Source organism: Falco rusticolus, chromosome 6 (assembly GCF_015220075.1).
Source record: "Falco rusticolus isolate bFalRus1 chromosome 6, bFalRus1.pri, whole genome shotgun sequence".
NCBI lineage: Eukaryota > Metazoa > Chordata > Aves > Falconiformes > Falconidae > Falco > Falco rusticolus.
In genome coordinates, this window is record NC_051192.1 from 52062174 (window position 1) to 52074961 (window position 12788).

Genomic DNA, 12788 nt, shown 5'->3' on the forward strand with positions numbered 1-12788 from the left:
ATATATTTATATCTGCTTGTTGCAGCTTTGTGAAGGTATTCATATGCCCTCTGACTGTGTAGATAATTTTCTTCTGGATTTAGTTATTCCATTAGCAGATGTTACAGTTCTCAGCTGTTTGATACCATCCACCAGCTGGGACTTACAGCCTTCACAGCCCTGCCAAAGAAACGGTATGTGTGAGCACTCCCTAATCTGCTTTCACAGAATTAGCCCTGTTAATACAAATTGCACTTTCAAGCAGCCAAAATTAACCTGGGTGACCTTGCATGAGGAAGACGGCTGTGCTTCTCACATGGAGTTCTCCATCACTACAGTTGTGAGACTGGAAAAAGGCAAGAGGTAGGAGGTGACAATTTAACTGCCTTTGCTGTCTGGAAAATGAACAGCCTAAAAGAAAGGTTGAGAGAAAAGCAACAGAGTGAGAAAGAAGGCAGAAAAGAAACAGGATATGCACTAATGGGAAGAGCAATGATACAGGCCTGACGAGAAAGGATGGGGCTCTGGCCAGGCTACGCTGGAGCTAGCAGTGAGGAGACTGCGGCCTGTCGTTGGGTCTCCCTGTGCTGGGGAGAAAGGACTTTGTGCATCTTCAGTGAACAAAAAAGACTGCAGTCAAACATTTCCTTGGGTCTGACTTGATTTTTTGCCCTGAAGGGCAACAGTAGCCATCTCCCTTCTTGGCAAAGCTAAGTGTGCCTGATCCTGGTGCTGTGGTTTAACCCCTGATGTTGTGGTATGTGCCACTACCACGGACTGCAGCAACAAGCCTTCATTTTGTTTTAGTGGATTTATTCCACAGCCAGAACCACAAACATCGGGAAGCATTAAAGGTACACCCTGCAGCATGGGCATGGATACAAAGTAGGTTGTGGGGCTCTGACTGAAGAGCTCTAGCGGGTCACGCTGCGGAGGGGCATAAGGGCTCTTTTTGCTCCTGGTCCCAAATGGGACCAGCATCTGCCTTGTCTTCAACTGCCCCAAGTGACCCTTCCTGACAGCTGAAACTGAGATACAAGAGTGTAAACTGGCAGCTGACCTACTGATACAGCCCTAATCTGCTGCTCTGGCTACAGCAACAGAAAGTCCAGCAGAAGGTCAGGGCAGACACCTGGGCACTGCGATACCTTAAACGGCCACAGCCAAGGCTGCCAGTGTGTTTAGGCAGCAGGCGTAGGTAAAGCTCCTTTTGACCAGAGCCAGAGAACTTATGATGACTTTGTGGAAAAAAAACATGGAGGAGGAAGAGAGCTTTATACACTTTTTAAAGCTGCTTCGTTTTCTATTACATACTTCAAAGTTTTTTTCTAAAGCCTATCCAGAGTGCAAGCATGGGTTAATCACATTTAAGAAGAGATTCATATAATACAGTGTGGTGCGATGTCCCTGTAGCCATACTTTCCTTTTCTGGGTGGGGAGGGATGTGCAAAGGGAGAATTAATTTTGCGTCCCTTTGCACATTAAGTCTATGCCATATCTATGATATATTTGAAAATTCAGGGCACCACTGGTAGAACTGACTATAGGTGGGATTTGCATCTCTTCTGAAGCAAGGAGGTGCAACAGCATGCACAGATTTTAACATGACAGTTGCATCTACAATATTAATTCCAATGAAAGTGTCAGAGATAGAGTTCTGCAGTTCTGTGCCACTGGAAAATGTACAGGTTTCCCCTTCAGTAATATTTCCTTATCTAAAAATAAGCCCTATTCATGCCAAGCATCTGTTTTAATTTCGTTCCTTTTTCGATGTCAAATTACTCAAGCAGGATGAAAATTATTGCAGAAAGGCTAATATTATTTAAAAGGATATGGTATAATTTTGCATTTAAGATGTCTCCAAGGAGAACTATTCCAAGCCTAATAGTTTCTGAGGGACTATTTGCTGGGCTATTAGTTTTGATTAGCTCCAGAAATTCATTCCCCCTATCCATGCTTAAATCTTCTAGAAAAATAGTGAAATGACTATTAAGAGAAACGGGCCTAATTAGCAATACTTTTCTGAAATAAGGACTGGCCATCAGATCAAACCGTGCAGGTAAGACATTAAACTTTCCGCACACAGAGCATGCCCACTCTCTGCAACTGTTTGCTGACTTTGTACTCCTAAACTGTCAGCTGGAACTGCAGTACTTATTAATTAGTGTTTATACAGTAGCACACGTTTTCTAAGCAATGCAGAAACATTAACAAATCTGTTTCAATAGCACCTGGGTAGCATAAAAGCTCATTTTAGAGAGACGTCTGCAGTTTTGGAGGCAGAATAGCTTGGTGGGAAAGGCTCTGCACTGCCTTTTAGCCTGCTCTGCTCAGCCCTAGCACACGTCCTTGGTTCAGACTGATGAGTTTTCAGTCCATAAAATGACTGCAGTGCTACTCCCACCTTCTTTCAGAAAAAGCTTCAGGGGATGGAAACCAGTATATCAGATTCAGATCCTATAAAAGGGAAAAATTATTACATCAATATGGAAGACAAATACAAGAAACACAGTTTAAATGGCCACAAAAGAGAAACAGAGCCACAAAGGACCAAATTCTGTCCAAAATACTTAGGTATTTGGCAAGCAAGCTAGAGAAGAGAAACAAGATATTACTAAGCTGTAGGAAAACTGCCTGATCCTAGGTCTCAGAAAAGGTCTAGTTAGCAGTGAGAAATACCATCATCTCACATTCTTCAGAGGCTCAGCCACACCAAGGAGAGAGGTACTGAGAGATTCATGACCAAATGGGAAGGAGGCTGCAGGAATCCATATGCCAGAGGGGATGTACAGCCACTGCACATCTAAGATTTGCTCTGAAGCTGAGTTTAAGAGATGGTCTGCACACATTTCTGTATTCCTGTCTGCCTCCTCTGTTATTTTGTTAAAACTTAAGCAATGCTTAATCCCATTTACCCAAAAAGTCACCAGCCAGCAATGGCTCTCACTCCTACAAAGAACCTTGCTGCTTACAGAAGTGCTCAAGGCACTCCTGGCCCTCTGCCTTGCCTTCTTCTCCCAAGTCCTTCAAGCAGAGCCCAGTACGCTGTACTGGCCCATCCTTTCTGAAGCGGTAGCTGCAGGCTCCTGCCTGTTCAAGCAGTGCCTCCTTTGGAGGACTGACTTATTTCTATGGGCAGAAATCCGAACACACTCAAATGAGAACAACAGAAAAGTAAGACTCACTGAAGTTTTGCAGGTATTTGACTAAACCCAAATCTTTAAAACTGAGGACAGCATGTAAAATATGCTACATTGCCTCCTGCTGTGGTGAGTGAAATTGTACACAGTGGCTGTGTTGCAGTGTGGAAGTTGGGCCTTGGATAAAGTTGTTTGAAATGGAAAAACCAAGAAAGCCTTCAAAAATACTCTCACAACCAGACATAAGATCCTCATAGACAATTTTCTCCACCACTCCTTCGCTACCTCATCCATTTTACTATAAATAATTTAATCTTTCCATCATATCTAGATGACACCCATCCCTACTGTTTGTAATCATTCTTGCTGTATCCACCATGTATCCCAGTTGTAGTCTAGGGCTCTTCATGCTGCTTTATTTGCAGAGTGCTCTGGAGAACAGCCCTCCCTATGCAGATCCAAAGAAGCACAGAGATTTGTGCCTAACTCTGCTCTGAAGCGTGTATCTCCTACATGGCGACCTATAGCCCACTGACTCTGGTGCCATACTACCAGCTCAAGTATCCTTCAGACAGTGGAAAACGTCTTTTACTGAAGTGTCTGGACAACAGGATTTCCTGAATCCCAGCTTTATAAAGCAAATTTCATGGGAGAACATGGTGTTTTCTGTGGTTTATCAAAGTAAGGACAGGTCTTATACCTCTGACCCTATATTTTGTAAGGCTGTATTTCCATTAATATGACAGATCAGGCTGTTTTGTGTGTGAGGGGGAGGACGTCTTGGTCACCTCCTTGAAGAGTCTGTTTTACCAACTGCTGTCACCATCAGACTTTTTTTTTTCTGAAACTCCCTTTTTTAGCTTCAAGACATTCTGCCTTTAGCAGCCAAATGGTTGCCATCCATCATTTATATCACCTTACAGATATTTATAGATTTGATTGCATCCCACTGGACTCGTCTGTCTTACATCATATATATTTGTAGCTCTCTTGATAGATTTTGCCTTGTAATTCTTGCATATTTTCTGCTATAGACTTTTTCTAATTTGTTTATATGCTATCTTAAACCATGAACAGCAAAATAGCACATGGTCCCACAGGGTTTAATAGTCCTACTCAGGTACTGCAGGCAATTATATGCAGGCATGTTAGTAAGACAGAAATCCATAGATTTGTTTTTCTATTTTATTAATAAAACTTTAACTATGCTAGCAATAAATTTATGCAATGCTTGTCTGATGCTGGTATTAAAATCTTCATGTTTCCATCCTACGGATTAGTTGAGTATATTGAACAGCTTCATTACATACCATTCAGGAATGAAAATTTTAGGGGACACTGAAGTCAGAGATATTTTCTCAATAAAATATTGGAAAGTATCTTCCAGAATCATTAGTATGATCTTGCAGAGGCAAGAGATATGCTCTTCATAGATAATTTGATAAGCCATTTTGGGGAAGAGCAGACAGTTAAAGGCTTATGGAAGCCCAGTTATCACTGCCATTTCCCTTCAGCTGGGTAACGGGTTTTTTAATGAGGTCTTTTTACATCATGTCATGTTCTCCCTGATGCCCCCCAAGTGTGACACGTGATAAAGCCATACTCTCATCCATACAAACCACACTGTGACAGCCACCCAGCAAAATCAAGATGAGTTTGCATGACTAGGGACTGAATGAGAACTGAGACAGGACCTCGGCATCTGATCCATACCCATTCAGCCCATCCTCTCCCTTGCAGAGTCCTGTTACTGCTCTGCTCCAGCAGCAGGTAACTTCTGCTAAATTTCAAAGTTAAATTTAAAGGGGATGCATTTACCAGTGAGTCTGACCTGGAGATCTGTTCACATACCCTGGGGCCTGACTCCTGTACCATGTTCTCGTGCAGGCAGAGGGAGGAAAGTCTGGATGAACAGTGCATGGGTACCTGCTAGTGATGACAAGCTGGCAGGCTCAGGACCAAGGAATCTGAGGTTATCCAGCAAACTTTCCACTGACTTGCCTATTAAAATACTGATATATTTATCCGTGTTCCACCAGACACTAGGTACCTCCCAGACAGACAAAAATAGACATAATACCTCCCCTGAAAGTTTCACGGTCTGTTTCACTTCAGAGGAAAGTCACTTTAGTGATTTTCTATGGTTAAGGAGAAACAAATCTAAGCAAATCGCTCTAGATCTGCAGTCAGCTTAACTGGCAAGGAGATTTGATGACCTTTGGACTGATCTTTTTTCTTCCTTTTTTTTCCCCCCCTTTTCCTGTTTCAATAAATAAAACTACATGTGTTTGGGATTCCTGTTTTCTCTAAAAGAAATGCAAAAGAGTGTACCACGCTGCATCTTAGATGCACTTAGATGACTACATTTTTTTTGGTTACTGACTCTGCACTCAGCACTAAACTCGTGATGTAAGCATAATATAGGTTATGGAGAAAATGTGGTGGAGCCACCTAAATACTGCTGTGTAACCTCCTGCCTTTAGATTAGCATGATATACTTACACCAACCACCTAAACCCAACCAAACTAAGACTGTGAACATCAATGAAAGAGGAAAATGAAGTGTAAAGAAATTATGAAGCAAGTGTGGAATTCATACAACTTTTGATGACTATGTCACTCACTGTTATGAGCAAATAAATAGACGTATATAGCAATTCTGATTACACAGGCCTGCTAAAAACAGCTCTCATGAGTTAATGACTACTATTTATTACAGCATGTTGACATCACTTCTCTGCTGGTATTGCATTTTTATAGCTATTTAAAATGCAGCTTCTCCCCAGTCTGCACATACCAAAACATGCTGATCTAGATGTACTTTCAGTGCTTCATAATTACCAGAATTATATATGAGCTGTAGGATTTACTAGGACTCTAATGTAAGCTAACCTGTATCCCAGAGGCAGACAGACTGCAAAATTTGGCTTTGCTCACAGCTGTTGAATACTTGGAGCCAAATAGTTGGTTACTACATTACAGAGATAGGAAAAAGTCATGAAATTCACATGTGTTTCAAGATCCAAATTCCACTGTGATATTGGCATCTGCAAAATTGGACTTGTCATTTGGGACTATGTCTACTGTATATTTTAGTTCTTCAAGGGAGAGAGAAATTTCCTTTTACCTAGTTGTTCACTCTGGCTCTAACAGCATGGAAGGACTAAAAATCCGTAAGACTTAACCAGTTAGGTATTTTTTTGACCTGGAGAAGGAAGAAGTTGACATCAAGCTGTTGAAGCTGGCACCTATGCCACCCACCTCTGCAATGTCTGGGGCAGTAATTGATTTGGGGTTAGAATAGACCATAGTAGCAGCAGTGTCTACTCGGCTATTATCCACCAGTAATCTCCCCTGAAGTTAAGGAGTGAATATAAATAGAGAAATCTTTAGAAAAAGGAGGATGCAATCAGGTCCTTTGCAAATTTACTTAATCTGGCATTAGTAAGAAGGAAATCTGAAAATCCAGCTTCAAAAACTTCACTACAAGTACGGATCCAAGCTTGAAACCAGCACAATGGCTTTAAGTAGAGAAAAATGTTTGTAATACGCTAATAGCATCAAATCTCTGGCAGATTTTGAAAAATCTGATTCACCAAGAACTCTGAACTGTAGCATTTCCTTTGTTTTCCAAATGAGAGCTCTTAATCTGTTTAGGCTTCCATTGCAGACTTTCTTCCATCCACAGAAATCCCTCCCATCTGCTCTGGCATCATTCTTTTACTTAGGCTTATTTTCTCTAGATACTGATGTGACTGAAATAGTTTGATCTGATTTTCCTTTGCTTCTGACCTCACTGTTACATTTATACCCATGTGAAGCTTGTAACTGTGATCAGCAATGCCAGTTCCCTTTGCTATTAAAAATCATTAAGCCTGCTGTAGTCAGGGGGATCAATATTCTAGCAGAAGAATCTGAAACACATTAGAGGTCCATCAGAGGAGAAACACTCTTTTTTTTCCATCTCTGTTCTTTCTACCAGAATCTTATAAAGCATTTGGAAGAATGAGCAATATACTTACTCATATTTCATAACTTTATACTTTTTTTCACTTGGGAATGAGATGGAAAAAAAGTCTAAGAGTAAAATTTTACAAGTACTTCGGAGTATGTACATGCAATAGAATATGATACAAAGATCTGCTAAACCAACATCTACCTGCACAGACCCAGGTAGATGGCTACTAGTTTCAGGGTAGACTCAGTTTGCAGGAAATCTGGCTGTCTACAAAGTTTTCTGTTGCATGGTATTGAAATGCTCTCAGAAGTGGAGATAGAAGTCTGAATTCTTAAATATTGCATTTAGAAGCCTGAAGGCATGTTTAAAATAGATTTAGAGTTGATTATTAGCATTTCATTTTTACAGAGGACATGGAAGAAGAGGGAATAGGTTACAAGAAAATTCTCTTCTTCTGCAGGTTCAGTCATTTGATTTACAAAGCCAGTTAGATGCCTACAGGTGCAGAGAGATGTCTGAAGGGACTTCCAAAAGCACCTCGGAGTGACATGCCTAGTCACCGAACTCAGAAAAAAGTGAAATTCCAAATCTGTTCAAGTGCATTTACAACACCACCAAAGAACTACTTTGCACTGCTAGGTGTCTAATTATCTCTACAAGATGTCCTCCAATTAGTTGCAGATGGCCAGCAAAAGGAAAAGGGTTGACGTGTTTTGCATTATGATAAATATATTCTGCTTCTGGCCTAGGAAAGGTTTTGTTTTGCAGAGTGGATTTTCCCGCTGTAGCTCTGACTCAGGCTACTCTGGCTCGGTACTCTGCTGTCTCAGTATGGCACTACACAGCAATAGTAAATAAGGCCTGGCGAGTGGCATTCTCCATGAAGGGATTATTTACACAGTGACACAACGTGTGTCTTTCCCGTGGTGATGCTACCATGCCACTTCCTTAACTCCTTCCCAATCACCAGCTTCCCCTGGGGAGAGGGGATGATGCTCTCTGACGTGTCAGCAGTTCATCTTAAATAGGGAGCTTTTAATGAGGTGGTGCCAGGCAAATGGGGCTGCTGCCTATCATACAAACTATCACTGCAGATATTTTTTTCCTGTGAATGTTATGTGTTAGGGAGCACTGAGAAAATTATATGTACCAAAAAGAAATCAAAAGCATCTAATTACAGTGATTTTTATAGAGAGAGTTAAAGGGACTGATATATAATTATGATAATATCAGTTGCAACTCCTGTACTATCTTATTACTTGAAATGGGTGGCATTGTGCAATCTTTATAAAAATGAGCTACTTTGATAGCAAAATTATATAATCTTAATACGAAATAAAAATAAAATTGAAGGAAAAGTAGAACTGATATATTGATAGGAGTAATAACCAAAGAGGCAGCGCTCAATATGCTGGGAAGACAGTACAAACAGAAACCCACCAACCGTCTTGTCTCCAACCCCAAAATCTGTGCTACACATATGACTCACACTGTGTCAGAAACTGAGATGCTGCATGTGTTGCCTAAACTGATGGTCAAAATAAAGACATGTGAAGACATATTGGCAATACAAGAAGAGAGTCATAAGATGTGGAGGAAGAAAAAACTAAAAGTGGAAAGATTAATAAAAATGGGAAAGAGCATAAACCTAGCATCAAGGTGTTAAAATTCTTTTGGAGTTTTGAGGTCTCCATATGTTGAGTTTGCTCTGGATCCTCTGAGGTACTCCAGACCCCCAGCTGCTGAGGAGTTGCTGGAACCTCTTCGGTTCAGTCACTCAGAAAGCTCTGAAGACCAAGGTCTTTCTGTTTTGGTTTCATGCTGGCTGTATTAAACTGATAAAACCGTCAGCAATACTTGATACAAATAAAAGTTATTACTTCAACATACATTTTGTTCATCACAGATGTAATTTAATTACAGTGTGGCTGTGTGCTTCTCCCCTGCCTTTTCTACATAAATAACAGCCACTAGCCACCAGCGGTGGTCATGATGGCTGCATCTGGCTGAAGTTGGACTTGGGGAGACAGGTAACACAATAGCTAAGGACCATAAATCTTGCTCAGAAGTTGAGAACTAGTTGAGCATGCACCAACTGAAATATGGCTGGTATGCAAATATGACTATACATCAATCATCTTACTCCATAAGTATCAGACAGCCCAGGGTCCATGGAGCTCTCCTGCATGGCAGCACACCAGGATCTCCCCTTGAGTAGGGATGCCTGTAAGGGTTACTCCTTGAGGCTAAGAGATTCCTTGCTGCAACAGATTCTGGGTAACTGATTAACAGCAAGCTGAAGTTTGAAATCTTAGCTAAGTGGTATAAAGGATTGATTGTGCACATATAATCTGCACATATGATCAGTCATATAATTGAACACCAGTCCTGTTCAGCTTACTGATCAATGACCTGGATGAGGGGACAAGGTGCACTCTCAGCAAGTTTGCTGATGATACAAAGCCAGCAGGAGTGGCTGACACACCAGGAGGCTGCGCTGCCATTCAGTGAGACCTGGGCAGGCTGGAGAGTTGGGCAGAGAGGAACCTAATGAAGTTCAGGAAAGGCAAGTGTAGGGTCCTGCAGCTGGGGAGGAACAAGCCCACGCACCAGTACAGGCTGGGGGATGACTTGCTGGAAGGCAGCTCTGCTGAGAATGACCTGGGAGTGCTGGTGGGCAGGAAATTGCCCATGAGCCAGCAGTGTGCCCTGGGGGCCAAGAAGGCCAATGGGATCCTGGGGTGCATCAGGAGGAGCATGGCCAGCAGGTCGAGGGAGGTGATCGTCCCCCTCTACTCTGCCCTGGTGAGGCCCCATCTGGAGTGCTGGGTCCAGTTCTGGGCTGCCCAGTTCAAGAGAGACAGGGAACTACTGTGAGGGTCCAGTGGAGGGCTGTGAAGATGATCAGGGGACTGGAGCATCTCCCTTATGAAGAAAAGCTGAGAGAGTTGGGCCTGTTCAGCCTGGACAAGAGAAGAGTGAAAAGGGATCTTACCAATGTCTATAAATGTCTTAAGGGTGAGTGTCAAGAGGATGGGGCCAGGCTCATTTCGGTGGTGCCCAGCGACAGGACAAGGGGCAACGGGCACAAACTGAAACACAAGAAGTTCCATCTGAGTCTGAGGAAGAACTTCTTTACCTTGAGAGTGACAGAGCACTGGAACAGGCTGCCCAGAGAGGCTGTGGAGTCTCCTTCTCTGGAGACATTCAAAACCCACCTGGACACAACTCTGTGCAACCTGCTCTAGGAGAACCTGCTTTAGCAGGGGGTTGGACTGGATGATCTCCAGAGGTCCCTTCCAACCCTGGCCATTCTGTGATTCTGTAATCCTTTAGACACAAACCATTGACAAAATCTGGGACTAAATCTGAATCCATCTGTATCTAGACTCCTCTCTGAGAAGACGTTTAGAATGCAAAGGGGTCCTTTCTGAAACTCATGACTCAATGGGAGGGTCTCCAAGACTGTTTTGTCTGACCTTGTCCTCTATGCAGTAAATAATTAAGTGTAACTTGCCATTGAATCTTGTTAAACTACTGTTGCATTTACTATGAAGACTTGTTAAATCGCTGTTCTATGTCAATAAACATATCGATACGTCCTTCTTATGAGCAAAGTGTGTTATTCCATCATGACACAGAGAAGCCATACTTACTATAACATAATGCCATCTCTTGACAAATGTCCTGGCCACTGGAAAACTCTAATTTTCCCATTCATTAGAAATGAAAATTCTAGTTTGTTCGTGAGCAAGCCACAGACCTGCTGGTAGGCCCAGGCTCCTCAGTATGCTGTAGCCTGGAAAAGTCAACTGTTATTTGAGCAGCGACATCAAGAGATTGTCAGTTATTAATGGTTTCCAGGTTTCTGTGGCCACCACGTAGAGGCTCTAAAACTTTCATGGACTTTCATGGATACTGCATTATCATGTCTTGTAGTGGAAAATAAGACTGAATAAAAGGTTTAGTATTATTCTTCTGACTACCTGTATCTCATTTATGTTATGGTCTGCAGTTTAGATCTTCATTAAGTTCCCATCATCTCATTTGATAGCCAAGACACAATCTCATTTATAAGCTATGTTTACATATCCTTTCTAAACTTTTAAAATATAAAAAGTAGAGTGCCAGTTGGTTGGAATCCCTCATTTACTGCAAGTATGGTAATAAATTTCTCTGTGTACTAATTTCAAGGAGCTACTTTCTGTCTTATGCTCACTTAAGGAATCTATTCCCATGAGATCATACAGAATGAAAGGATCTGACCTAACTGTTCATGTCTTTTCAAATTCATTATACTAATTCCTCATTTAATTCAAGCTTGTCTCTTTTTTTGGTGTAAGAACAAAAACATGAAATGCTTCTCTAACTTATGAATGTTTTAGTTGCTACATCTTTTTCATAAAGAAAATTGGATGTTTGGAACTCTCCCTGCGAGCTGTAACCTCACAACCATTTGCCACATACACGGTAATAGTTGCATACTGTTTATTCAATAGCATTTAACAGAGACCGTGACTTAGTCCTCTGAGCATGACCTTCCGAAGCAGTCCTACCAAAGTTCTTCCCTATTAGAAAAAGTTCCGTCACACCTATATCCTAGCAGCCTCCTGGCCTCTGCTGCTGTGGTAGCTCTGTTACATATTTTGTTGCTTGACCAAGTCTGTAGCTCACTGACTTGTCTTTAATATCCAGCTAAATTCCACCAAATGAATATTTTAACTCTCTGCTGAAGATTGCCTTTTGCTCCTTTGTGTAGCAAAGTGGTTTTGAAGGTGATCATGGTTTTCACTGACAAATCTGTCTAATTACAACAAAAAATATCAGAACTAAGTAACCTGAAAAAGAATAAAAAGCTATTTCAATGTTGCAATAATTTTATATGTTATTTTGTTTATTTATGATGATTCAGTGTAGGATCTGTTAAAAATCCCATCGTTTGCAAGGAACATGAGATTAACAAGATTTCCATGTGAGACTGTAAAGTTTTTTTCCATCCAGGAATTTTACTTGATGAGATTAAAGTGTGAGAAATAATATAAGGCTTATTAAACTTGTCATCTTCCAAAAGAGAAAAAACCCCAAGCAACACCCACCATGAAATCAGCCCGCAAAATATCCACTGACCGTAGTGCTGCCCAGGCTGGCAGAGCAGTCTCAACCACATTTCTGGAATTTACCACAAGACTTTCTTACCTTCACTGCAAACTCTGTTTCTGTAGCTTTATGAACACATCTCTTGCACACTGAATAGGAGCCAATTCCTATGTCCTCCTTGACCTCGTATCCATCTGTAAAGTGGATGTTGTTCCCATGTAACTGCTATAGGGAAAACCAAAGGAAACAAGGCAATCAGGATGTAGGTATGTAAAAGCAAGGACTAGCCTCGTCTTAATAAAGGAAGGGCTTGATCTCATCTCCTTCACAGACTACTCTTGTCCTTAGCAGTTTTTCTAAGCCCAGTTACAAAAATCTGAAGCTTTTTACTTAAACAAGCATGTCCCCTCTCTTTTTACCTTTTCCAGTCTGTAAGATGGAGTTGTCTATGTAGAAGCAATGGCAAAAAAGCAGTGATTTTCTGAACTACTTATGGAATGCAGACAATCACCTCCTGTTAGAAATTCACAATCAACTGTAGGCCCAAATCCCCTCACAAGCCCAGACAATATATTTCTAATACCGAGTCACTAGATAACTTAGAAACTACTAAT

General features: G+C 41.4%; 1 protein-coding gene across 2 annotated transcripts in view; it reads right to left on the minus strand.

The window, feature by feature from the left end:
- The window catches only part of RPS6KA2 (ribosomal protein S6 kinase A2), a 280073-nt gene that overhangs the window by 19108 nt on the left and 248177 nt on the right, over positions 1–12788 (minus strand). For both annotated transcript variants that reach the window (XM_037392121.1, XM_037392120.1), the window contains exon 14: positions 12274–12399. In XM_037392121.1, coding sequence (XP_037248018.1) covers positions 12274–12399 — 126 coding nt within the window. The remainder of the gene's footprint in view (positions 1–12273; positions 12400–12788) is intronic.